This window comes from Panthera uncia, chromosome D4 (genome assembly GCF_023721935.1).
Source record: "Panthera uncia isolate 11264 chromosome D4, Puncia_PCG_1.0, whole genome shotgun sequence".
NCBI lineage: Eukaryota > Metazoa > Chordata > Mammalia > Carnivora > Felidae > Panthera > Panthera uncia.
This window is the reverse complement of record NC_064807.1, coordinates 12,220,256-12,248,192: the sequence shown is the minus strand read 5'-3', so window position 1 is coordinate 12,248,192 and position 27,937 is coordinate 12,220,256. Positions and strand designations below refer to the sequence as shown.

The following is a 27,937-nucleotide window of genomic DNA, read 5'->3' as shown; positions in this document are numbered from 1 at the left end:
AGGCTGTAGCAGTGTGAATGATGAATCTGTTTAACAACAACACTATGTCACATTTCCGTGAAATCCTCAAAAGGAGGCAAAAAAAAAGTGTCATTGGATAGGTTCCTTGTTAAAGTTGCATGAAAAGCAAAAGACTCCATTGAGCCAACAGATAGCAGTGATTCCATTAGTGACAGTGAAAGTCGTCCTACATAACAACCCTCCTCTCTCTTGTCTCCCTCACACCGGCCACAAAGGTTTTCAAAAGCAAGTGCAGGTTAATTTGTTTATTTGTCTTTATATTTTGTATTTTCTTTATTATGTTGTATTATATTACAATATTGTAATCATTTTTATATGCATATTTTTAGGTTGTGAACGAATCATCTGAGTTCCCATTATTTCTTATGGGGAAATTGGCTTTGACATACAAGTGCTTTGGATTACAAGTATGTTTCCGGAACAAACTGTGCTCTCAAATGAAGACTTTACTGTATTTTAATAGCTTTGTTCTCCTTGCTACCTGCATTTATTAATGGTCACCATACAAGTGACCATAACATGTTGTTTATTGCAACAGAAATTCCTTAAGAGAAAATAATAAAATAAACAAATAACAATAAAATAAAATTTACAATGTCTCTGGAGTAGTACCTTTCAAACTTTTTGAGCACAGCCCCACTCAACCCACCCCAACCCACCCCAACCCACCTAATGCCTGAAGGCATTTTTAGTTGCTATGTCCAGATGTGGAGGGTTGTTACTGGCGTCAAGTGGCTAGAGGCCATGATGCTGGAAAACATCCTACCCTGCACAGAACAACTCCCTGTCCAACAAGGAATTACCTGGCTCAAAATGCCAAAAGTGTCAGGGTTAAGAAAGCTTTAGGGAACAGTTGTATACCAGACTCTTATATCAGTGGTTCCCAAAACCTGAATGTTTCATGGAAGAAATAACAAAACAATCCCCTAAAATCTGTAGAACCAACATAAAACTGCCAACTTTTGTTTTGACAGAAACATTATTTTGACAGAAAATAAAATAGCCATTGGGGCGCCTGGATGGCTCAGTCGGTTAAGCGTCCGATTTCGGCTCAGATCATGATTTCGCGGTTTGTGAGTTCGAGCCCGCATCAGGCTCTGTGCTGACAGCTTGGAGCCTGGAGCCTGCTTCGGATTCTGTGTCTTCCTCTCTCTCTGCCCCTCTCTGTCTCTCAAAAATAAATGTTTAAAAAAGTTTTTTAATAAAATAAAATAAAATAAAATAGCCATCTATTGCCTTTAATAGGAAGACTCCTAACACTAAAGATACGTAAAAACCATCTCAGATTCCTTTAAACCAAATACTGTTAGCTATATGCAAAACTTGCTACATTGTCTTTACAGTTTGTATTATCACCTTGGATTGGTAATAAGGTCATTGTTGACCAGCACTGGTCTAGTCTACTGACTGGCTTCTCCAGACATTAATTTGTCCAGACATGAATTTGACAGCAGCTGGTCAGCAGTCAGTTCAAGGTCAAAGCTGCTTGAATACAGATACTCCATGCTGCTGACTGAAGGAAGAGCTGTGTCTTCCATGCCAAGCACGCAAATACTGCTGACATTCTTGCTGGCCCACAGGGCTCCCTGCCAACATCTTCCTTGACAAGCAGCCTTCCTTCTGCTTAGGACCCTGCTCCATCAAGCCCAGAGCTGAGTGCTATGGCTATTTCGTTACATGAGTAATCTTTATGTAAGATATCCTTAATAATAAGAGATGAAACTTGCATTCTCTACCTTGTTGTGGGAGAGATAGCATGAATATGAATAGAATTGGGAATGGAGAAAGAACTGACAGGACAGGATCAGAGTTGCCAACTGTATGAAAAGGAGCTTGGAACCATGACCCTGTTGTCAAAAATGCCAGAACTGATTCAGAGGGGATTAAGGTCAATGGAATCTAGTAAGTCAAAGCTAGCACGAGCAGGTCCTGTTATGGACAAATGCCCAACATATCCAGTTGGTACATAACTTCCTACCACCAATCCTACAATCACTGGAGCCCTCTAGATCCTGAACTTTCTATCTTCTCTGGCCTAACGTGGTCCCAAGTAATGCCTTGTCAAAAGAACTTTCCGGGTCTGCTTCTGGGGTCCTTTGGGAGCTTGGGTTTCCTACCACAAAAGTTGCATGATTCCACATCAAATCAGATCTGTTAGCGTCCCCTGAGTAAACACATACAACTCCTCCCGTGAGTTGTAGAAAAGACTCAAGTCGGAGAACACTCAGGCAAGGACCTGCAGTTCTCAGGCTGCTCCAAGCCAGAGTGGTTCAGCTCCCAGTGGAGGACAGGGTGGGGTTAGGCCATAGGATTCTCCATGCAGGAAAGGAAACCAACCCATACTCTAGTGGACCAAATGACATTCAAGTTATACTGAAGTTTACTCTCACTTTCTGGGGTCCCATGTCTATGTGGGGTATGCAATAAAACCTTTATCACTGCTCCACCTTTCACATTTTTTCTTTATAACTGTTCATTAATGAATCTGCCTTCTCATTACACTAAGAGTATTTTAAATGGCAGGGATTATTCTTTGTTCATTTTCATAATCTCAGTACCTAGCATAGTCTAATACATTATAAATGCTCATTAAATCTTACATGATTGATTGATTGAATGTTCTTACATTGTGCTACTGTCACCTTAATATAAATGTTGAAAGCAGAGGCTTTCAAATGTGTCCATAAAAATAAAGAGCATCCTGGCTCACTCTGCAAAAGCACACAGAAAGGAGTGATTATGCATATAGAGATGCTAGTCCTTTGCAACAAAAACTTGTCTCTAGAGGAATTATAAATCTGCTTGCTGAATGGGAAAGCTCTCAACATACATATGCATAACTCTGATTGCAATGGGGGTGTGAATCTAAGAGATATCTGACCTGAGAACAATGAAAGTCCTAGCTGTTCTAGCTTCTCGTTACTTGACAAGAGACACCTTTTCTTTGTGAATTTGAAAGATGTTAAAATGTTTAGTTAAGACTCCAGATGGTAGAATATATTAATTTTAAATTTTAGAATTATTAATGTAGTTCACAACTACGCTGTCAGTTATTGTATTTTCTGATTTAAATCTAACCCACAAGAGAAGAGAAAGACCTTTTCTATTAGGTTTTATAAACATCTGCTATCTAGAACTTTAAAAGAAAATTACCCCAGAGAGTCAGCTATATTTCCTGACACCTTAAAAGCATAAAACCAGCAGAATCAAAGGCTACAAAGAAACATTTGACAATGCTCTTTAAAGATTTCATGGGAAAATGATTTACGTGCCAAGGTAGTGTTATTTGGTAGCACACTCATCAAACTGACAAATGAAGACTTTTAGATATATCTGCAGAGTCATAAAGGAAATCTTGTGTCCTTGGGAGAAATGATGACATTTCAAACTTATGAAGAGGGATTCTGGTTTTCAGTGTGTCTCATGCCATATGTGATTTGTGCATCTATAACCTGAAACCACAGAATTTGAAGCCTAAACTGCACTCAAAAGACAATGACTTGATAAAGGCAGATAAGTGAAGTCATTTGCTTCACTCGACATATATTGAGTGGCATGTAAATAAGACCCTTCATTATTATGAATTTTCTTTCATAAAATCTTCAGAAACAGGAGGCCCTATGGAGAATATTGAGAGGAAACAAAAAGGAGTCTAGTAGTGGGAGCCTGTGTCTAAACAGTTTAAATGTTAAATAAATGTTGTCAGTCTGACTAACTGCCAAACAATGACTTTGAAAACAGATGAAAGGACATGTAGTAGACAGAGTGACACTGTAATTGATGATCCCACCTGGAACACTTTCAGAGGGAAATGAGGTACTAAGTCCACAGGGAGGGGTGGAAACCAGGTCTTTCCCGGTCAAACCAGGATCAGGACATTCCATTACTCCATGTTTCGACAATCAGATCTCAGTGATCTTCAAATCCTAGGATGCTTTTCGGGGTTTCTTTGATCCTGACCTCAAGAATCAACTTATTTTGACTGAATGAAGACACTCTGGAAGGTGGAAGAGTAAGACTAAAGAGAGACAGAGTTTTTCAAGTGTGCTATAGACTGGTAATTACAATAGTCCAAAGAGAACCTTGACTATATATCTTACACGAATGGCATGAAGATCAGTTTGCTTCCCTGCAAAACAAAAAGCAAACACCTGATCACCTGTGTAAGCTCCTTCCCTACAGTCTTAATATTGCTGGTTTAAATAATTTGAGTTAACTGTTCTAGAATAACATCAAAAGGTTATATTATGTGAGCTTACAGCCCATTTTAATGCACACTTCTGTGAACCCATGAGCAAGGCATATTGCCTTGGTATTACAAGGTTCTTTGGTTTCAAAGCAATTCATTTCATTTACATGAGAAACAAATGAATAAGCCTTTCTTCATAAATAGAATCTAAAGTTTATTCTTCCATTATGAACATAGTTATACAAATAAGCATTTTCCCCATGTCTTCCCAGAAATCATTCAAAAGCAGCCAAGGAAGTGGAAAAATTAAAAGCAAACTAAATTTTTGGCAAAGTCAGAAGTTATAATCCCCAGATCACATTGTGTGCAAGGACTCTCATAAGCAGCCAAGATCCAGTCAAAGACAAGTGGAAGCAAAGAATGTGTCAAAGACAAGTGGAAGAAGTAGAGACAAGAGACTGTAGTAAGAAATCTCAGTAATGAGATTGGCCAGAGGTGGGAACTCTTGGAGTGACAGCCGAATGATATTTCCATAGTTATGCAAACAAATTCACAATGGAAACAATGGAAAATGCTAGATAAAATACATAGTTTTTAAATTCCAACACATTAAACGGATTTAAGAGCTGAAAATCCAGTGGGGGAATTTCCAGGCCAATTTTTGGATGAAAGCCTGTAACCAAAGGGTTAAGTAGAATTTCAAAACACTAAATCTGCTGATGCCCTTGAGGTGTTTGCCAACACTGCACATGAGCAACAATCTCAGGTTTGGAAGGACAAAACTCTGGCCCTAGAGCCCACCTAGGAGGGGAGTTTTATAAGAAAGTCTTTCATATGTGATAGACATTGTGCTTGCTAGTATAATTTCTCTTTCTTTCCTGGGAACACAAGAGGTTAAAATTCTCAGCTCTCTTGCAGTTAGCGGCACCATTTGATTAGTACTGGATAATAAAATAAATTTTAGCTGAAGTAACAGATGTCATTTCTTTGACAGTGAAAGCTCTTTTACAATTCTCAACTCTTTCTTCCCCTGCCGGAGCAGTCCATGACTTCCTAGATGATAGAGCCTAAATCATCCTGAATTGCAGAGTATCTATGTGGAGGAGCGCCTACTCCCCACCAACAACCTACAGTCAACTTTGTGAGAGCAAGAAGTAAACCTTTATGTGCTTAAACTACTGAGATTTGCAGGGCTGTTATCACGGATTAAGTTTAGCCTATTCTAACACAGAAATCAGTACCAAAAGTGGGTGGGTGTTATTGTAACAAAAATCTAAAATATATGGCATTGGAAAAGCCAGGCAAAGACAATAGGTAACTGATATTGCAGGCTGGAAAGGCAAAACAATTCAAAGCCCCAGTAGATAAAGAGTCAACTCATGTACCTAGAACAGCCAGAGAAAGAGATTGGGATAAAGTTTGTTAATTCTGTGTGTGAACTGTGATTGCTTTTTGCCAAGGTATTTATAAAAGAGAGAGAGGTAAATTCAGAAAGTTGGCTGATTTACAAGAAGATAAGGGAAATGAGAGATTCCCAAAATTTGGGACCTGAAAAGTTGGAAGAGTCAGCAACTTTTAGATTTCAAACAGTAAGAGAGAAAACTGAGAAAGATCTTTTCGAGACAAAGTTCTATCAAAGCTGAGCTTCACAGCAATGTTCACCCCATTGTTAGACACTCCCAATGAATTAAGTTGTATTTAAACAAACATCTGCCTAAGGAGATAGCCATGCAGAAATTCCCAGGGCTTCTGATTTCTGTAACTACAGCAGTCTCAAAGTGATAATCGAGATATTATGAGGAGAAAAAATGCGGAAATATAGCAGAATTCTGACTAGAAAGAATTGTGAGGTTATTAGCAGTTGGAACTATCTGGATTCAAACAAAAATACTGGTGAAGTTCTTAAAAATTGTTCTTCCAAATAAGCCAGGAGTCTGCACTTAAAATCCTTTAAAATATCCTTAGGCTCCCAAACTTTTGGAAATAGGAAATGAACAGCTCACAGAAGAGCATAGTTTACAACATCCATTGCAGGTGTGGTCAAGGAGAATAATAGAAAAGATCACACACTGAGCACAGCCAAAGACCACAGAGAACAATGGGAAAGGGAACCTGCTTTCAGAAAGCAGAATTGGATCTAACAGAATCAGAATCTAACAAAGAACATTCCTGGCACCAATGGGCTCTCAAACAATGCGTACCTGACAGGATTTAAGAATGACTGTGGACAAATGACATTTCTGTCACTTCTGTCCTTCCTCTTTCTGACCAAGAGTGCTTATTCCAGTTATCTGTCCATGTCCTGCCATTATGTATTGGGAGAAAAAATTTGTCTTTTTGCTCTATAGGTTTTTGAAGCAAGTAGAGCTACAGCTAGATTTCATGGAGAGACAATAGCATAACATGTGGAGATCTTGAACTTTTGACCTGCGACTGGGTAGAGTTTGGGTCATTATCCTTGCATAAATAACTGAATACTGTATATGGAAAGAGTGAAGCCAATTTTTGGTGTCCTGCCTGAACACAACACATGTAACTTTTACAAAAATTAAGAACAAATATTTTTATGTTTGAAAGATATAAATGACAATGCAATAAAACACACAGTGTGTACAGCGTGCTCTTGGTTTTGGGGGTAGATTCCCGTGATTCATCGCTTACATACAACACCCAGTGCTCATCCCAACAGGTGCCCTCCTCAATACCCATCACCCACCCTCCCCTCCCTCCCACCCCCCATCAACCCTCAGTTTATTCTCAGTTTCTAAAAGTCTCTTATGGTTTGGCTCTCTCCCTCTCTAACTTTTTTTTTCCTTCCCCTCTCCCATGGTCTTCTGTTAAGTTTCCCAAGATCCACATATGAGTGAAAACATATGGTATCTGTCTTTCTCCGTATGACTTATTTCACTTAGCATAACACTCTCCAGTTCCATCCACGTTGCTGCAAATGGCATGATTTCATTCTTTCTCATTGCCAAGTAGTATTCCATTGTATATATAAACCACATCTTCTTTATCCATTCATCAGCTGATAGACATTTAGGCTCTTTCCACAATCTGGCTATTGTTGAAAGTGCTGCTATAAACATTAGGGTACATGTGTCCCTATGAATCAGCACTCCTGTATCCTTTGGATAAATTCCTAGTAGCGCTATTGCTGGGTCATAGGGTATTTCTATTTTTAATTTTTAAAAGGAACCTCCATAGTGTTTTCCAGAATGGCTGCACCAGTTTGCATTCCCACCAACAGTGCAAGCGGATTCCCATTTCTCCACATCGACACCAGCATCTGTTGTTTCCTGAGTTGTTAATTTTAGCCACTCTGATTGGTGTGAGGTGGTATCTCAGTGTGGTTTTGATTTGTATTTCCCTGATGATGAGTGATGTTGAGCATCTTTTCGTATGTCTGTTGGCCATCTGGGTGTCTTCTTTGGAAAAGGGTCTATTCATGTCCTCTGCCCATTTCTTCACTGGATTATTTGTTTTTCAGGTGTTGAGTTTGATAAGTCCTTTACAGATTTTTGATACTAACACTTTATCTGATATGTTATTTGCAAGTATCTTCTTCCATTCCATCGGTTGCCTTTTAGTTTTATTGATTGTTTCCTTTGCAGTGCAGAAACTTTTTATCTTGGTGAGGCCCGAACAGTTCATTTTTGCTTTTAATTCCCTTAACTTTGGAGATGTGTTGAGTAAGAAATTGCTTCGGCTGAGGCAAAGAGGTTGTTGCCTGTTTTCTCCTCAGTTTCCTGTCTCACATTTAGGTCTTTCATCCATTTTGAGTTTATTTTTGGCATGGTGTAAGAAGGTGGTCTAGTTTCATTCTTCTGCATGTTGCTGTCCAATTCTCCCAGCACCATTTGCTAAAGAGACTGTCTTTTTTCCATTGGATATTCTTTCCTGCTTTGTCAAAGATTAGTTGGCCATACATTTGTGTGTCCAATTCTGGGTTTTCCATTCTATCCCACTGGTCTATGTGTCTGTTTTTCTGCCAATACCATACTGTCTTGATGATTACAGCTTTGTAGTAGAGGCTAAAGTCTGGGATTGTGATGCCTCCCGCTTTGGTTTTCTTTTTCAAAATTACTTTGGCTATTCTCAAAGCTAGAACAAACAATCCTAAAATTTGCATGGAATTACAAAAGACCCTGAGTAACACATTTTAAAAGAGATCCTTCTTCAATCCGAAAATATTTAAACACTTTATCAAACTACTCTTGAATCAAAGATCAATACAAACTTAAATTGCTGAATTTCTAAAAAATACCAATAAATTGAAATATCACTTACAAGAAGCCATAGGATATAGCTATACCAGTAGACAGAAAAAAATTTCTAAGCTTTAAGTACTTATATCAAGAAAAATGAAATGAATATAAGTAAAACATCTAATTCAAAAACATAGAAATAGAACAAGCAAGCCAAAAGAAACCAGAATGTACAATAATTCAAGATAAAAAAAGCAGATAAAAGCAGAATTAAATATTTTAGAAAACAAAATAAACAAGTAAGCAAAATGGACAAACATCTAATAATCAAGAAAAAGGGTAGGGGAGATATAAACAAAACAGAGTGATATAATATCCACATTATGGAATATTATTAGGCAATAAAAAGAAATGGAGTATTGATGCATGCTACAACATGGATAAAACTTGAAAACATTATGCCAAGTAAAAAAAAAAAAAGCCAGTCACATAGAACCGTATATTATTTTATTCCATTCATATCAAATGTTCAGAATTGGCAAATCTATACAGACAGAAAGTAGATTAGTGGTTTCTAGGGCTTGAGGATTGGTGAGGGCAGGGGGAGTGGATTCAGGAGTAACAGATAAAAGGAACAAGATTTCTTTTGATGTTAATCAAAATGTTCTCAAGTCAATTGCTTTGATAGATGTTCAACTAGGTGAATATACTAAAAGCCACTGAATTACACAATTTAAAAGGTTGATATGTATAGTGTGTGAGTTACATCTTAATAAGGTTGTTAAAATAGGATATAGCCACCAAAATAGAAGAAAAAATTTTAAAGCATTAAAGACTACTTTCCATAACTCTATGCAAATGTATTTGGAAAGCTAGATAGCACTCGTAACTTTCTAAGAAAAGCAATTTACCAAAATTGTCCTCAGTAGAGACAGAAAGTCTAAATAGACAATTCTCAAATAAAGAATAGAGAATGCTGTCAAAGAAAAAAAGAGTTGTCTGCCAAACAGGACCAGGCTTGGATGATTTTATTATAGAAGGAAATTTCTTATCTGTATCTTAATGTCTAGAAGAATGTTTGACTTGCCTTGATGTCCTCAAGTGTCAGAGGTACAAAGGTATGGATAAGGTCAATAGGACCTACAGTGGATCATGCTACTTACATTCACTACACTCACTTTGACATAAGTGTAAAACAACCACAGGCAGCCTTTCCAAATTATTTATACTTATTATAAGATGGTTTAACACACACAAATACAATTTAAAAAACCCATGCAATATATTAGGTTAGATCACATTAGATCTCTCTAATAAATCACACAATACATATACTTCTATTGAGGTCTAGATAGAAGACCACAATATGTTCATCTCTAGATTGCCTGCATGAAATTTTGGTTGCTTTGCTGGCATGCACCTCTACATTGAGAGTAGGTGCCACTAAGTTCTGAAAGTTCAGGATTCTTAGACAGTAATGAGTAGAGAATTCCTTTTCTGTGATGGTCACACACCATGGAGTTTTTCTGTTCATACCCTTGTTATGAATGGCCATATGTAAATTAGCTGACCTGAATGTGTTGGCCATAGATATATATTAGCTCTGTTGTCCCCACTCATCTGGCTATAAGTATGGATATGTAACTTAGGCATCACATAAATAGATGGTTAAATGCTATTAAGATGCTATGACCATTCCTAAAACTAAGAGTCACAATTCTTGGAGCACCTGGGTGGCTCTGTCGGTTGAGCGTCCAACTTCGGCTCAGGTCATGATCTCGCAGTTCACGAGTTTGAGCCCCACGTCAGGCTCTGTGCTGACAGCTCAGAGACTGGAGCCTGCTTCGGATTTTGTGTCTCCCTCTCTCTTTGTCCCTCCCCTGCTCACACTCTGTCTTTCTCTGTCTCTGTCTCAAAAATAAATAAACATTAAAAAAAAATTAAGAGTCACAATTCTTGTAATCACACACTTTACATTACTAGATACTGATAATTACACAATAAAAAATGTCCACACCTATTACCAAACACTCTAGTGGAAGGGGTAGTAATGCTCTCCACTGAAAACTAGCTAACATGCCACCTTTAGTTTTCCATGTGAGCCCCTAGGAGTTAGGATGACCTCCTCTAGAAAGCTCTACCTGGTCCAAAAGACCTAAGTGCTCCTCTTGGATGTTCCCAGAACACCCTGCTTACCCTACTCCTAGCACATAACACAGTGCATAGTATTTGCCTGGTCAGCCTTGCCCACTCCTGTCACATAGTAATCTTGACCTAACTGCCAAATCTCAGACCCAGCAGAGTGCCTGCAACATAGCAGTGGTTTAATAAATATATTTTTAAAACAAATGATATTTTAAACAAAAACAGAGCTATTTAGAAATAAAAACATTTTTTAAGTGATTTTTTTTTTCAAAAGCTCATTTAACGCTTCTGGTTCCTGGTTGAGCATCTCTGTATTTTTCCAAATGTTTAAAAAATTCTGACAAGTCATTCATACATTTTAATTTCAAAATCTTCTTCCTACCACTTTCTATAAAAGAAAGCTAAATTCTTTGCAATAAGTAAGTGATATTATGTTAATTCTCCCGTTTGATTGAACCTAGAACAATCTGATTGGGGATCTAACATCTTACCAAAGAAACATATTATAATTCTTCTGCCAATTAATTGTTAATGCATCAAAACTTAGTTAAGTCAAAATAAAGAAATGTAATATGTGACTAATAATTAAAATGTAATTTTATTTGAAAATTAAATAAAGAAAACAGTAGAAAATATTAGTATCTAAAAAAAACCAGTAATCTAATATTCAAATCTATTCAGAGTAAAGTTTTCAAAGCATTGTAAAAATATATTTATCTAATGTCTTCACAATATTTCTTTTTACATTACATCTTTTCACATTACATCTAAGATCAAGTTTTTAAAAGCGTATTGTGTAGGTGCTGGTTGAGTAGGGTGGTGGAAAGTTTAAAGTCAAAATAACAGCTAATGTAGGAAATCCCTAATATATTAGTGCATATTTTCTAAACTTTTGCTATAAAATGGGGTGTTTGGAACATGGAATTCATTCTCCACTACAGTACCTCTCTATAGGATATAGCAGATACAGTAGATATCTTAGGATAGAATGGGATATAGTAGATACTTATAGGATTTTCAGCTCAGCACTCCTTTCTCCTAGTATATTCATCTTGTTCCATTGTTACTGGAGAGCTGCCATATTTCCACCTAACCTTGCCTATTCAGATGACCCCACAGAGATATGTGGTCCAAGACAGGATATCTAACCTGGAATTTTTGTATTCAATACTGAAAACACATTAAAATCAACTTTTTATTGTAGGATAAAGATAAAGATACATCAGATATAAATTCCAGAACTGCGGCAGCCATGTTTTCCATAGTTTTCAATGATAAGATGAAGCAAGTACACAAAGAGGAGGAGAGAGGAGAAACTAAGTCAGGTTAGTTGCATTTGCATCTTTTATTACAGTTGTTCTTAAGGTGGAGCTGCACCCTTGTCCTCCTTACCTGGTAATCAACCATTTCATGACTGTAACCAGTCGATTCATTCTCTTGCTTCCTTAGGCTAGTGCAAGCTGAGTATTTGTCACTTGCAACCAAAAGAAGTCTGAGCAGTACACACAGACAATAGTACCGACACGGGACTTCCCTGGCCAACTCAGAGAAGTTTATCTAATAATACTAGTTCTAGTGCTGCTAAAAACCTTGAACCCTGAGCCTGGGTATCACAGTGTCCATAGACTGAATCTCACCTTATCGAAGTGTTACTGGACCCCAAATTCTTCTTACTTCCTCCCTCATTCCCCACACCCTTACCTAGAAAGGGATCATCAGTAAAAGAAAGAAAGTTTAGTGGAAAAGTATTTGTGACTGTCTGTGAGAGGAAAGACTTCAGCAGCATTATGATGTAGAGTGGCCTTTGGTGGCTCCTGTGGCCCAGGTGGGAGATGGTCCTGAGAGTAAGTAGAGGGTTGGTTCAGAGGGACTTGTCTACAGCAATGATCTTTCTTAATCTAAGTGCACCCATATGTGGAAATGCCCATTCCATCATACTCTGCCTTACAAGGATCCATCTTGTAAGCAAAACTTGCAAGACATTTTACTTTGGCCGCCAATTAAGTTAAGCAAAACCTCACATAAAGGTCAAGGCACAACAATCCTACAACCACCGGTGTTCAGGAAGAGAACTTGATTGGAATTTCATGAAAGAGAGCATCACTGAAAGAAAAATTCAGTCAGGGCAAAAGGATACAGTGTGTCCTAGATTTCATCTTAAAAATAGAAAATAAGGTGCTTCTCCCCAAAACTACTACATTGAAGATCATTTGTGGGTATGTGCGTATGTTGAGGAATAAGAATGTAGGACTAGATTAAAAATAACTGTGGCGTAGGAGCTACCATTATAGAACAGAGACAAGAATGAAAGGGTGGTTAAACCGAATGAATGTGAATAACATCATCCTTTTTACCCAACATAAAACTAGCAATTAAAAAGATATTTTAAAAAGACTCATAATAAACCATGAAGAGTGACTCAGACTCTAAAAGAGATGAAACACTGTGTCTACATTCTGATCATTTAGAGAATGTCTGCTTCAGGGAAAAGCTGCAGCAAATGACATCAAAATTTTAAAAGTAATTTTACTTTATTCTTATTATGCAGATAATACATGTTCATTGTGGAAAATGTAGAAGTGGCAAAGAGGAAAAAAGAAAAAGACAAATAATCCATAAATGTACCTACCATCCAGCAATAAGTATTTTGTGTTCTATGGTGAATGTTCTTTCAATCTCTTTTCAAAGCATATAGACCTACACTTTTAACAAAGGAATTCATTACATCCTGCTGTTTTTTTTTTTCACTTACTCATAGCGGGATTATATTTTCAAATATTCATCTTTTCACTTTTCTTTGTTTACCTCTGTAAAATACCTTTGCTCTAATAAATTAAAGGCATCCACATTTGTCTTGGGAAGATTTAGGATTGTTTTGACAGGAATATGAAGGAAAATGAAGCATGCTGATTAACTTCTGAATAACCAAATGGAATTTTTGAGTCCTAAGTGAGGTATTATTTTTCTTGGAAGTCAGTCACTGTGGAGAAATAAAAGGTCTACATGTCTCAAGCTTCTATTAACATGACCCAGGAGCTCCCAAACATGGCTCAGATAGGGTGACCTTCTAATTTAGGTTTTAAAGCAGATCATTTGAGAAAGTGAAGAAAAACACTTTTAATAATTCTCAGGCCAATGGGAATAAACTCTCCTGGGCAGAGCACAGCACGCACACACCGTCTCCAAGGGGCATTTGACGGAAGCTGTCAGAGCGCCAGCTGCGGGGAGCCATGTTGAGGGATGACATGCCCCTAGCACAGTGGCTATGGGGTGACCAGCCTAAGTCAGGGGCTTGGGAAGGAGAAGCATGACAGGGGGATCCGTAGAGCCAGCAGGAGCCAAAGTGGAACTAAGACTGTAAGCAGAGACATCCAGTCCTCCACAAAGTCTACTGGCCACAAACTCACCAGGAGCAGGGTCAGAAGTTGAACAAAGGAGGATGTGAGCAACAACAAGGACCCACACATAGATCTGGGGGCCCCTCTCCCCACCTCCAAAATAACACACCATCTCAGTCCCTCACACACACAGATCCACTGGGGAAAGGAGAGGAGAGGACGAAGGACTCAGAAATGGTGGGCACTGTTCTGAAAGAGACAATTTTAACTTAAAACAAGCTGTTTAAACTTGAAGAGACCGAGATGCTCTTTAGTTGGCAAGTTTGAATTTTTTCCTAGTAACTAACAATTGAAAAGCCATCAGGATCAATTTTTGAAAATAAATTTTATATATGCATCTGAGTTGTGTGCAAATTTCTAGTTCTGCTATCTACTTGATGGTGAATATATTTCATGTCATTGGTCTACTATAATGCCATCTCAAATGGTCACATGATATTATAATTTAGAATTGTTTTTTTAAGCAGGACTTAAGAAATAAAAATATCTCTTTAAAGTGTGAATTCGTTTGTCTCTATATAAACTCAATTTCTTCTTAGTACCTGTCAGTCCCTGATAAGTTAAGCACCGCAACTAGTAAGAGTACAAGTTGAGCTCTATTTTAAATTCTTCACCATTCAAATCAGAAGAGGAGTACATTATATCCCTCGAAGCTCACTTACATAGAGGTGACCAAACATACTTCAGTGTCATCCTATTACATCAGGATCGTGGCTGTGAAAATGGATTCTGGCTTTATTATGAGTTTGTGCTATCCTGTAGACTGTTTACCTCCAGGCATTTTTACAGCATAAAATAGAGGGTCCCATCCCAGTGCCTTTTGGGTTTGTGTGTGTGTTCATTCTGCCCGCTCATTTGTTCATTTCTTTGATGAATGTTAACTGAGCATCTGCGGTGTCTTTACGCCTTGTCCTGAGGTTTGCTCTTCTCACCTCTCATTATTGGCCAAAAAAAAAAAAAAAAAAAAAGCCTCTCTAAAGGCTCTTCTCTCTTCTCTCCAAAGTCTATGCTGGAGGGAGGAGAGGGATGCTGGCTAGAGGAGGTCTGTGTAACTCTAGCATGGCCCTGAGTCATGTGAAGAACTCCAAATACTTCCAGGTTCGTCCCTAAGAAAGTCACTGGTTAAGTACAGGTGGAATGATACAGCAAATTAGAAAAAACAGCTCTATTTTCTTCAGAAGGACACTAATGATATCTAGCTGCCTTGAAACTAGGTTCTCCCCTGATTGTGGAGTACCTTAACTGTACCCTGTTCAGACGACACAATAGAGTGTGAGTCTGAAGAGCATCACAGAAAGCTCTTTCTTTCCCCAATCCAAATGATTTTCCATAGAAATCTGTAAAACTATGAAGTTCCCTACCCCACAATTATCACTTCATTTTATTTTTCATCCTTCTTTTCCTTTCTCTTTCTGTTTTCTTCCTATTATGGGGAGGGAGGTGAGGAAATGGAAGAGTAAACTGCACAGGCTCTTTACCTAGGGCTTAGGCAGGGGAGAAAAGTAATTGAAATTACATATACATAAAATTAACCTGAGGTCTTAAAACTCTAGGTGTCACCATGGAGACCAGAGCATGAACTGTCTCCATGGAGACTCAAATGATTTTTTAGACTTTAAATTATCATCACTTATTACCTGATGTCGATTTGGGCAATGAAGAGATGGGTTAAAATACATAACAATATAAGAAGCAGCCTCACACCAGAGAATTTTCATTAAGGGCAAATCTAGTTGTTCTGGCTCTTAGTATTCCATCATTCCAATGAGTGGGAAGATATCCCAAGAGAAGATTTCCCCTCAGCTCGGAATTCTCATGGAGCCATCTGATGATACAGCTCCACATATGCTACATGAATGAATAGAGAAAAATAATTTCTAGGAAAGGTCTCTGTGACACAGAAGCATCAGTGTGATGCAGGTGATATGCTGTGTCCATCACTCCAGCTCCAAGGAGGATATGGTGCCGAGGCAATGTCTTATTCTAGTAACGGACCATAGATACTTTTAACAACCATGCTGGGTATATCACTTCGCCAGGTCTATTGTATACAGATGGTTTTCAGACAGACTTGTATTACAAGCGACAAAAAACAGAAACACAGGAATCATGCAAATGTTTAAGCTATATAAGAGGTAAAGCAGAATTTTTCCCAGTTACAGATTCTACTTTGGAAGCCTAGAGGTACAGTAACTTAACTGATCAAATACTCAGTCGAGAGGCCATCCAAATGGTATATCATAGATAGTAAGTATTCATCAATTAAAGTCATTCATAAAAGATTAAAATTTAATAAAAGTTTTAATATATAACAAGTTAATAGAAAGCAAACAATTATGACTGGAATGCATAAAAAGATAATGGTTGATTAGATTATGCATTTGGAAGTTGATACAATTTGAACTTTACACAGTTTTGTTTTTTTTTAAGACAGATCTTGGTGACTAGTTGGCTACAGAAGGAAAATAGGGATGCCAGCAGCACAGCCCAGACAAAGAAATGTAAATGTTTCTCACATTTTATGATCAGTTCTCATTATTTGAGGATGCTATGTTTCATAAAGTTGTCACAAATAATCAGCAAATAGTGAACCATTGCTCCTAGGGGAAATAAAGGAGTAGGTTCCTGTGAGCCTCTGGTCACATTTTCATCAACCAATCAATATATAACCTGGTTTTATGTATGTTTCTGTTTAAATATACTTTATTTAATATATTTTGCTGACTCATTAACATTGAACTCACTGCCAACTGCACTACAACTCATGACTGAATGAAGTTTATTTAACACATATTTTCTGCATCCTGCACATCACAGCCTTTTTGCACTTAAGAACACTAGACAGCACTTCAGTAATATGGGGGCCATATTAACAATGAAATCACCCATAAAAAGCACAAAAATGCTCAATAGACCGTGGTGGGGAAAAATAAGCTGAAATAAGAATGCAGAATGTCCACTTTGTCTGATCTCACCTGGGACCATTGAGGGAGTGCGGGAGAGGGGAGGAAGAGTGACTCAAAAATTTTGTCTCTCTGTGCATGTCCATAAATGACCATGAAAATGCCTTTAGTATTGATTTGGGGTTATAAATAAATTTTAGCAAGCTGGCAAATTCACAAATACAGAATCTGCAAATAATGAGGATCCACTATGCTTACCCACTGTAGAGAATTATTTCTATTTCCCTATGATGTTGCTTCTGACTATTCCACTGCACTTGCCTTTTTTTCTTTTGTGCACCTATGGAACTCCTATTCTTCCTTTTAAACCCTGCTCAGGAACCACCCTCCCGCCCCCCCCCTCCCCCACGCCACACACACACACAAACCTCTGCTTCCTGTTACATTTGCCTCTTATACTCATCTCTATTTAGCACAAATCAATTACACTGAATTTATTGGTATTCTTCTTAACTGATCTATGAAATTCATTGAGGTCCATGACCATGTCCTAATACATGTATATAAGCTTTACTGTGCTTATGATGTGCCAGGCCATATGTTAAAAAGTGCTTCACGTACAATATTGTGTTTAATCTTACAATAATCCTATCATCCCCATTTTACAGTGCTAGAAACAGAGGCCCAGAGCAGTCATGTCACTTGCCATATCACATGTTGCAGAAATGGTATTGAAACCTAGAGTCCAAGTGTTTAACTATTATATTATCTTAAAAAGTTAGTATTAGCTGCCATGTATTACTGACCACTTACTATGTCCAGGCATGGTGTTAAATGCTTTTGCCAAATTAACTCATTGAATCTACTTTACCTCTGTGTCTCGAACACATAGCAAAGTGCATGACACATGAATGTTTCTTGAATTGAATTTATTTCCTTCTGCTCCCAAATGTTCTTTCTAAAACCAACAGCATGAGAACTCTACGTTTTCAGCAGTGACCAGATGACATCCATGTCGCACCACACTTCTCCCCCACCAAATTCCTCATCTCCTTCTCATTTATGTTCTTCTGTAGTTCTGCTATTGATATCTATGATGTCCACAAGTCATGGTAGTGTATAAGAGAGAAGCAGTTCTTCTTTGTCTTTAACAAAGTTCTTTCTCTTTAACAATCATTTCTAATAGTGATTTATATTATGACCTCATCTTCACGGAGTAACAAAATCACGCAAGAGCTAAGTGTTTTACTTGAGGTCTGTGAGGTAAGCCCAGTATGAAGCTAAGAGAGGATTTTCTATTTCCCTATATAGCGTTGGGTTCCAAATCTATCCAGCTTCTAACATTGAGTTCAAAATAGGCAGAGAGTCAGTTTTAGGGATAAGAAGTCAAATTAGGGGAGTGGACTTATAGAAAAGTGGGTAGGCTGTAGAAAGTTTGCACGACACAAACTGCAGGGCTCACATACATTACATGAGTGAATGGGATCAAGGAGGGCTTAGCCTTAGGGCTAGAGTCAAGTCAAATCAGTCATCTTTGTTCAAAGGCAAGTATAAGGGAGACAATCTTTTCCCTTGTCTCCACCCTCTGCCTCAGAATATCCCAAATACTCTGAAAGTAATTATTGTCAATAATACAGGAAAATGACCCAAAAGACAAAGTTCTAAATGCCCTAATGTCTAATTTTTTCCCAGTTGTCATGGTTTTGCTATTAGTCACTGCAATATTTAATAAAGCAAGAGAATCTCTAGGTGAATTTGAATTCCCAAACCCAAAGCAGATGAAGTAAATCAAATGCCTCCTGGAGTCAGGTGAGAACCTCTATGAGTGAAATTCCCAGAGAAGGAACTCCCATCTTATAGGGTAGACAGTGCTCAGTTCCAGTAACTGCAAGAAGGAATAAATCCTCTGCTGCCACGCCCTTCAACTTTTCAAGAGAAGACACAATCTTGAAGGTTTATGTACTATTTCTTAATTTTAAATGTGGGCAATTAATTTAAAAAAAAATAAATACAGTGCATGCAAAAAAAAAACAAAAACAAAAACAAAAACTAAAACAAAAACTATGTCCATTGGCCTTAGCCACTGGGAGATGCCAGTTTGTAATCTCTGGCCAGTAGAGTCTTAGTGGCCTAGGGAATATTTAGGGACCTCTTTCAAATCATCCCGTATGCTTCACTGCCCCCAAGAAATGGCAGCCCTGGAGGCCATCCTCTGGACAGCCATCTCCCTCCTGCTGTCCCCTGGTGTCCTAATGGACCCTTCCTTTTATAAGTAGTTATCTCAGAAACGTGATTTCCAGGCCTCCGCAAACAGCCTCACCTCCATTCTCCGTGTGGGCAATCTACGACCTCGGGTAGACAGGAGCTGGCTGCAGCAGGTCTCAGTGTGTCTGGGGAGCTGCTTTTGGAGGCTTTCCTATCTCCTCCTGCTGCCCCAACTCCCAATGCCCTCCTCCCATCCCCACTTCGAAGATCTGTTTCCCTTTCTTTGGTCTCCCTTGTCACCTCTCCCAGTTTTTTCACCTGTCTCATCTTTTCCTTTCTCTTCTCTTCTTTTTCCCCCTTTTATTCTCTTCTCTGTTTATTCCAGCCTCTCCACCCTTGCCCTCTATTGCTGTCCTTTCCTCTCCTCCCCCATCCCTTCTCCCAGCGACCGGGGACTGCAGAGAGCTCGCTCACCAAGAATACACCAACACGGGCTTCGAGTACTTCTTGTGATGGGAGCGGAGGGTCAGGGAGCCCTTGCGCTCCAGCAAGTCCGTGGGTCCGAGCTCAAACCCGTATTGCCTACTGCTGCAATAGTCCTGGCAGAAGCTGTCAGAACTCTCCATGGATGACCTCCACATTCAGACCTAGGAGGATTTCTTTCTGCACCTATCATGCTCCCCAAGCCAGCAGCACGGACCAAGATTCGGCGTCTCTCATCTCCTGGGCAACCTGGGGCGGGGTCAATGGAGAGGGCGGGGCCACTGGAGGGGCGGATCCCTTAAACCTAACAGCCCTGGTTTCCCAGAGAGTGTGGGTTACTGATTAGAAAGAAACTACATTTCCCGGAATGCAATGAGGAGCGAACCGGCTACAGAGGGGTTGGGAGGCACGTCCTCGGCATTCTGGGATCTGGAGTTTCGCCCGCCCACCAGCCTATTTCTCAGAGTGGCCGGTGGAGTTAAGGGGGATCCGTGGGTCAGTTAGGGGCTAAGGGGACTTGAGCCCAGAGCAGGTCTGCTCCTGCTGTACTTGCAGAAGTTCTTTTTTACCATCCATCATCTGTTGCCAGCACACCTTCAACTTACAAACATGTAAAGTTTAACCAAAAGGGAGCAAGGGAACCCACCCCTCAAACTCTAAAATATGTCATTTATATTCAGATTTTCTGAGAAGAAGGAGGAGCGGAATCATTCAGCAAATCAGCTAAAAAGTCTGAGGATGAAAAGGCCCTGACTAATTCCAGTTTGAGCTACTCTCTCAACCTAGAAAACAGGAGTTTCTTCTTCTGGGGGGCCAGGTGGGGGGAATAGGGTATGGGACCGAGGAGAGGGTTGGGTGGACACAAGAATCTGAAGTCCCTCCAGGCTGTAACACTGAAAGATCCAACCTTTAGGTACAGCTTAGGACTCTGGGGCATTCAGCTCCCCAAGACCTGCCAGTTCTCATTTTAACATTTGATATTTTATGACAACACAAATTCATCACGTTATTGTGTTGTTTATATGCGACAAGGATTCAAAATGATTACCTATGGCATTGCTTTCAAAAAATGACTGAATAGCTGTCTTGCAGAAGGAAGGTGCTTATTTCATCTTTGGCTTTCCAAGAGAGGAATATTTAACGCATTAGAAGTCTTCTCCCCAACTCAGGTGAGGACCATAAGAGCATTAGTGGACTTAATCACCGCCATCCCTTGGACCTGGCATATGCTTAGTACATAGCATCATTTCAGAGTATTGAGTGAACAAACGAACGACTATTATGTTAATCCTTTAGATTAACCTGGGCTTCAGGTTAATTTCAGAAGGGACTCACTTTAAGAAGACCACATGTGCACAAAAATTCAAACTTAAAAACAAATTGAGAGATATTTCACAATACAAATAGATTCTATAGTTTGCAAAAAGATTTACTATAGCACTCCTGTAAATAGTGAAGTGCTCTTCTGGATCAGTTTTCACAAATTTGATTACACACAACTACTAAGTGCTTCTCTGTGGCCTGTGGTGCCCTGTGTGGGCGCCTGTGGTATGCTAAGGCCTCTATTTTACTGACAGCCACAGTTAAGTCACGTTATTTAAAACCAAATAAATAGTCCACTGTCACCAGCTAAGTGCTAGTAGAGTACTGAGTGCTGTTTTAGCCCTTTTCTTCTTGAAGGAATGAAAAGAAAAATAGAAATTAACTTTAAAAGGGTAAATAAGATCCATGTTAAACTCAATTCTGCCCAAAGCACAGCATATTGCTGTCAGTCCAAAAAATATTGCCATCATTACTATCATGTTTTTTTTTTTAATTTTACTTCACCTATGCTTAAAGTATATTTATTTTGCATATGCTTAAAGTGATGGCAACATAATATATTTGCAACCAAGATGTCAGGTCTCTGTAGCCAATCTGTGTCAGAGACAGAGCTGTCCAGAAGCAAGTCCTTTCTGTGGTACATGGTTACTACACAGATTTAAAAGTGTTTCAGTACACTGAGTAGCAGTGTATTAAGAAAACTCAACAAATAGAGCTTATTATTTTAGAGCTCCTTAAACCAAGCTGACAGGCTAGTTGCTTTTTTGTTCTGTTCTTTCCCCTTTACACCAACTTTACCAGCTTTACTGTCTTCTGTGACTGGTAAACACTTTCCAACATCCTTGTGTGGGGATACATGAGATTGACTCTCTAATATCCTCAAATTCAGATTCACTCCTTTCTCTTTGGATACACCAGTACATTCTGTGGAATTTTTGCTTTCCTGATTCCTTATTGATGAAATAAGAATAGAACAATATTTATTGCAGAGGGGTTTTATTACGGAAGATAATATATTGAAAGCAGGTGGAACAGTGCCTAACGGATGCCCAGTGCTCAATTAAATTTCAACTCTTACTGCTATTACTACCTCCGGACTTTGTCATTATCTCTTGGGAAAAGTACCCTAAAATGTGCTTGTTGTTTGCGTGGAGTTTCCTAAGTATCTTTTGTGTTTTTCAAGCTTTGTCTGTTTATAAGGTCTTTTTAATGAATATCTTTTTATTATATTTTAATGTGAAATGTAACAGTCTGAATCAGAAAAATGTTGGCAAGATATTTTGGACATGTTGCCAATGATAATGATGGTTTTATATTCATATGGAATCTTTTCTCTTCAAGACCATTAATAAGCTTTATGCTTTTTAAATGTGAATTGCTGATCCTCAATAGACTTGAGTTATTTGTGTTTTCCTCAAACTTCATCAAACCAATGAAGTGTGGGGATTAAAGCAATGTCTTCTCTTTATATTAATTTCTTGCGCCATAATATCCCTGGGGTAAGAAAATTATAGCTCAGGTGGCTGATACAGGACTTTTCTGTAGGAAAGTGCGACCAGACCAACTCGGGAAGTGGGAATCCCACCATGTGAGCCTACTCTAATAGATTTATCAGCCTTATCAGATCATTTAAGAAGTTGCCAAGAAGATCTGACCAGAACAGCAAACCTAAAATAGGTGTTTATCAGCAAGATGTAAACGGCCACAGAGGCAAACCTATTCATCTCCTTTCTCTTCCTGTCTTAACAATCATCTGATCGATTCCAGACAAGCCCCTGCCCAGTACCTTTCAAAGTCACTTTCAGCATGTTCTCCCCCCAGCATTAAACCTTCTTCTACCAGATGTCATGCAATTAAGCTGAGGGAAAAAAACCAATTCTCTAAGGAAATTAGCTTCTACTAACTCCATGTTTAATCATTTAAATCTATTTTAAAAACTTGCATTTAAACTGTTTAACACTCAGAAGTTTAAGATTAAGTATTTGTGTCCTAATCAAGGATTGATGGCATAGTATTTTTTTAATTCTCTAGGAATAGGGAGCTCCTGTCACCCACTCTGTGCACATCTTGAGGTTCACTTTATAATATTTGATATAAAAAGTTAGAGTCCACTTGCTATGTCAAAATGAGTGAGATGTCTGGTCCTCCCCACTGCCTCCATGCTCCCTCGTCCGTCTTTCTCTCCTCCCTCCTCCTTCTCCTTTTCCTTTGTCCACGTCTCTTCCCTTTATCCCTTCCGGTTCCATGCTCTATTCCTTCTCTTCTTCTTCCCTCCCCTTCTTCCTCTCTCTCCTCCTTCCCTCTCCCTGTTTCCTCCTTCTCTTCCTCCTTTGAGAAGTAATATGGATTTCAGAGTCAGAATCTGTTGCTGAGCAACCAAGAGAATCTGGTACAACTCAGTTATGTGAAAAAATATGAAATAAAAATAATAAGATACAGATACCAGGGCCAAAATTTATATGAATAAGCTCATGTTTAATGACCCAGGAACTCTCAAAAGAATCAACTACAACAAAAGCTTCAATCTTCTTTCCTTTCCTTTAAGTATTCATAACTAGCAATGATCTTTTTAAGAATGAATTTAACTTTGAGTATGATTTCTCCGTGCTTCTAATTTGGGTTGCAAACCTATTAGACATTGACTTGCTCTCAAATTATTATTATTAACTAGTATATTGATTAAGTGCTGTCATGCAACAGGCATTATTTCTAGAACTCCTACCATGCACACAGGGGATTAATTTATTAAATATTCAATGTACAGTATTCTATAATTCAGCATTTCTCTTATTTTGATAGCCAATAAGTGAGATTCTTTGGCAGAATTGTCCATAACTATAATGATAAAATTTTAATGTCCTGGATTAGTAACGACATGCTCTAACATAAATGTAGATTAGGGATTTCTTTAACATCCTACAGATTGAATACCTTTAATTATTCAAAGACCAGATATCCATTTTCACAACTTATCTAAACCCATGGTTTTCTTCCTTTTCTCTCCTGTGCTGCTTTGGTTTCTTGGCACCTTTACTGTTTATTGGCAACAATGATGAGACCATTTGGCTACCAGTTAACCGTTCTTATGAAAGGAGTGGTACTTGAAATTAAGTTCAATATCATCATGGCTTTCTTTGTTCCTCATGCTCTTTAATCTGGATAAAGGAACATCCTCACCCAGAGAAGAGGCTTAGAGAAAAGAAACTGGATTTGGGCTCCCTTTGCTCCTGATGGTGGTGGACATTTTCCCACATCCCCACAACACCCACCCCCAGCTGCATGGTGAGCAGGCTGGTGAGAAACCTACTGAAAGTCTTCCCCCAGGGGACCAGGTATGTTCAGGATGTTTCTGGCTGTGGAGTACACCAAACACACAGCTGAGGATGTCACAGTCTGAGGTAAAGGTTGGGAGCTCAGGGAAGAAGCTGGAGAACTGCCTGAACCTTGAAGGACTTTCTGAGTGTTGCATGATTTTGAGTTTCTGGTGTTCTGCTGGCATATATGTCAGACTTGTGGTGCTATTTCCTCTGTTAACTAAATCTCTTTCTGTAGCATCGTGTTTAGGTTGCTTTAAACTAGGGAGGCTGAGGCTATTTCTTTCTTTTTAAAGATTATTTATTTATTTTGAGAGAGAGCGAGAGAGAGAGAACATGCACACAAGCGGGGGAGGGGCAGGGAAAGGAAGAGAGAGAATGCCAAGCAGGCTCTGTGCTGTCAGTGCAGAGCCTGATGTGAGGCTTGATCCCACAAACTGTGATATCATGACCCCAGCCACGATCAAGAACGGGGTGCTTAACTGACTGAGCCACGCAGGTACCTCAAAGGTCATTTTCTAAAGGGCCAGGAAGGAACTAAAAGCAAGTGCAATAACATTAAAAAATAATAATAAAGGAAGGAGACTGAGAGTAAGGATTATCTTTTTTTTTTTTAATTTTTTTTTAACGTTTATTTATTTTTGAGACAGAGAAAGACAGAGCGTGAACGGGGGAGGGTCAGAGAGAGAGGGAGACACAGAATCGGAAACAAGCTCCAGGCTCTGAGCTGTCAGCACAGAGCCCGACGCGGGGCTCGAACTCACGGACTGTGAGATCATGACCTGAGCCGAAGTCAGACCCTTAACCGACTGAGCCACCCAGGCGGCCCGAGAGTAAGGATTTTCAAGACCAGAAGAGCATTTACTCTTTTGGCACCCATTTTATGACCAATTAGTACAGTTGACACTTAAACAACTCAGGTTTGAACTGCACACGTCCACTTCTGTGAGGAATTTTTTTCAATTAATATATTGGAAAAGTTTGTGGAGATTTGTGACAATGTGAAAAAACTCGCAAACTGTGTAGCCTAGAAATATCCCCCCCACCAAATTAAGAAAACAGTAGTATGTCCGAATGCATAAAACATAGGTAGATGCTAGTCTCTTTTATCATTTACTGCCACAAAATATATACGAACCTGCTACAGAAAAGTTGAAATATATCAAAGTTTGTGGACACACAGAGCATTCATGGCACCATTTGCAGTTGAAAGAAATGTAAACAAATGTGAGAATGCTATATTAAGTCATAACTGCAGAAAACAAACTACATACTGCACTATAGCAATAATTTGGTAGCCACCTCCCGTTGCTACTGCAGTGCGTTCAAGTGTTGGGAGCATCCTCCTGAAATGCCCTGTGACGCTAATCATCTCTGCTTGAGCAGTGTGGCTCTCCAGTAAACTGCATCACAGTAAAAAGCAATCTCTCATGGTTCTCAAATATTTTTCATTGAGTTTAGTGCAACATCATAAACCTTGAATAACACCAGGGGACCCATAGGAAATGCCACTAGTGATGCTGGAAATGTTCCCAAGAAGTCATGACGTTACATGAGAAAGATGATTTACTTGCTATGTCTACAGATTGAGGTCTGCAGCTGGGGTTGCCCACCATTTCAAGATAAATTAACCCAGCATAAGGGTGCAATGTTTAAAAAAAAAAAGGAGATTTCTGAAGCTGCCATTGCAGCTATGCCAGCAGGCACGAAAACCTTGCACTTTCTTTGAAATACTTTTTTATGTCATATCGAAAATGCAGCTTTTATATGGGTGCAGGATTGCTATATGAAAGCCACACCTGTCAACTCTAATATGATTCATGAAAAAGCAAAGTCACTCTATGACAAGTTAGAACAAAAGGAAAGTGAAGAAACTAAAGCTGGAAAATTTAATACCAGCAAAGGATGGTTTGATAATTTTAAAAAGGTTTGGCTTTAGGGGCATCTGGCTAGCTCAGTTGGTGGAGCATGGGACTCTTGATTTGGGGATTTTAAGTTCAAGTCCCACCTTGGGTATAGAGATTACTTCAAAAATAAAATCTTTAAAATAAAAGGTTTGGATTTAAAAAATGTCAAGGTACCAGGAAAGGAAGCTTCTGCCAACCAAGAGGCCACAAACAAGTTCCCAGACACCATAAAGAAAATCATTGAGGAGGAAGCAGATCTGCTTAAACAGATTTCTAATGCAGAAGAAAGTGCCCTATTCTGGGGGAAAAATGTACAAATGTACTAGTAAGGAAGAGAAGCTAGCACCAGGATTTAAGGCTGGACAGGAGAGGCTGACTCTACAGTTTTCTGTAAATGCAGTCGGGTTTATGATCAGGACTGTCCTAATCTATAAGGCTGCTAACCCCTGAGCCTTGAAGAGAAAATATAAACACCAGCTTCCAGTCTTTTGGTTGTACAAAAAGAAGGCCCAGACAACAAGAGCCCTTTTTTCTAAATAAGTTCCATTGTGATGCTTTGTCCCTGCAGTCAGGAAGTACCTTACCAGTAAGGGACTGCCTTTTAAAGTTCTTTTGATACTGGACAATGCCCTTGGCGACCCAGAATCCCAGGAGTTCAACACTGAAGGTGTCAAAGTGGTTTACCTGCCCTCAAACACATCGTCTCTAATTCACTCTAGATCAGGGTATCCAAAGGACCTTTAAGTCTCATTACATACAGTACTCTATAGGAAGAGGAGTCAATGCTATGAAACAGGACCCCAAGAACATCAAGAAAGTCTGGAAAGTCTACACCATTGAAAATGCCATTATTGTTACAAGAAAATGCCATGGAAGACATCAAGCCCTAAACAATAAATTCCTGCTGGAGAAAACTGTCCAGATGTTATTCATGTCTTCACAGGATTCATGACAGAGGCAATCAAGGGGGTCTAACCCTAACCCCCTCCCCATTGTCTAAGGGTCAACTGTAATTGCGTTAGTGTAAATTAGGTGTGGAGCTTTTCCAGGTAACACTAATAATTTCTAGTTAAAGTTTCCCTAATTATAGGGACTCAGCTAGTACAGTTTTGATGACAAATGACAGAAAACCAAATCAAACTAGTTAGGACAGAAAGAGGAATTTATGTACTCACGCAACTGGAAACTCCAGGGGCAATTCTGGTTTCAAGCACATCTGAATCCTAGGGGTTGATGATATCTCAGAATGTTATTTCACTATTTCTTGGTTCTGTTTTCCCTCTTGGGTTAGCTCATTCTCAGGCAAGCTTTCCCCAAATGGCCACCAACTTACATTGCTCCCCCACTCTCTTACAACATAAAGTGCTTCCCTTTCCTCCAGCTCTAACAGAAGTCTTAAATGCTTATTGGCTTGACTTGACTCATGTGATTGTTCTGAAATCACCAGGGCAAGGCCCAGGGTTGATGTAATATACTCCCCAGCTTCATCTGTGTCATAGGCTCCCCTCCAGGGGGAGGTCTGCCCTCTCTGACTAATCTACACTGAAAGTACGGGATTGGACTAAAGGGAAAAACAGATCGCTATTCCTAAATTAATGGGAAAGCATGCCTGGTAGGCAAAAACAACAGATACCCACTGTAGACAGTAATAATAAGAGATCCCATCCATATATCACTTTATTAAATATTTTTGCATACACTCTCTTACTTGGCCCTTGAAAAATTATGTGGGATGCATATTGTCATTTCTATTTCTAAGATGAATAAACTGAATTACACATCTATTTAGAGGCAAAGCCAGTCTTATATTCTTATCTTTAGACTTCAAGGAATGTTCTCAT

General features: G+C 39.0%; 1 protein-coding gene across 10 annotated transcripts in view; it reads right to left on the bottom strand.

Annotated features, from left to right (window-relative positions):
• Nucleotides 1-27,937, bottom strand: part of CFAP95 (cilia and flagella associated protein 95) — a 233,073-nt gene that overhangs the window by 162,161 nt on the left and 42,975 nt on the right. For 3 of the 10 annotated variants that reach the window (XM_049633757.1, XM_049633755.1, XM_049633759.1), the window contains exon 1: nt 19,185-19,840. The exons of 1 other annotated variant lie outside the window; for it this stretch is intronic. In XM_049633757.1, coding sequence (XP_049489714.1) covers nt 19,185-19,396 — 212 coding nt within the window. In that variant the 5' untranslated portion in view covers nt 19,397-19,840. Of the gene's footprint in view, nt 1-12,200; nt 12,618-19,184; nt 19,841-27,271; nt 27,420-27,937 lie in introns of those variants that run through there. 6 more of the 10 variants (XM_049633760.1, XM_049633741.1, XM_049633745.1 and 3 more) reach the window with 6 other exon arrangements.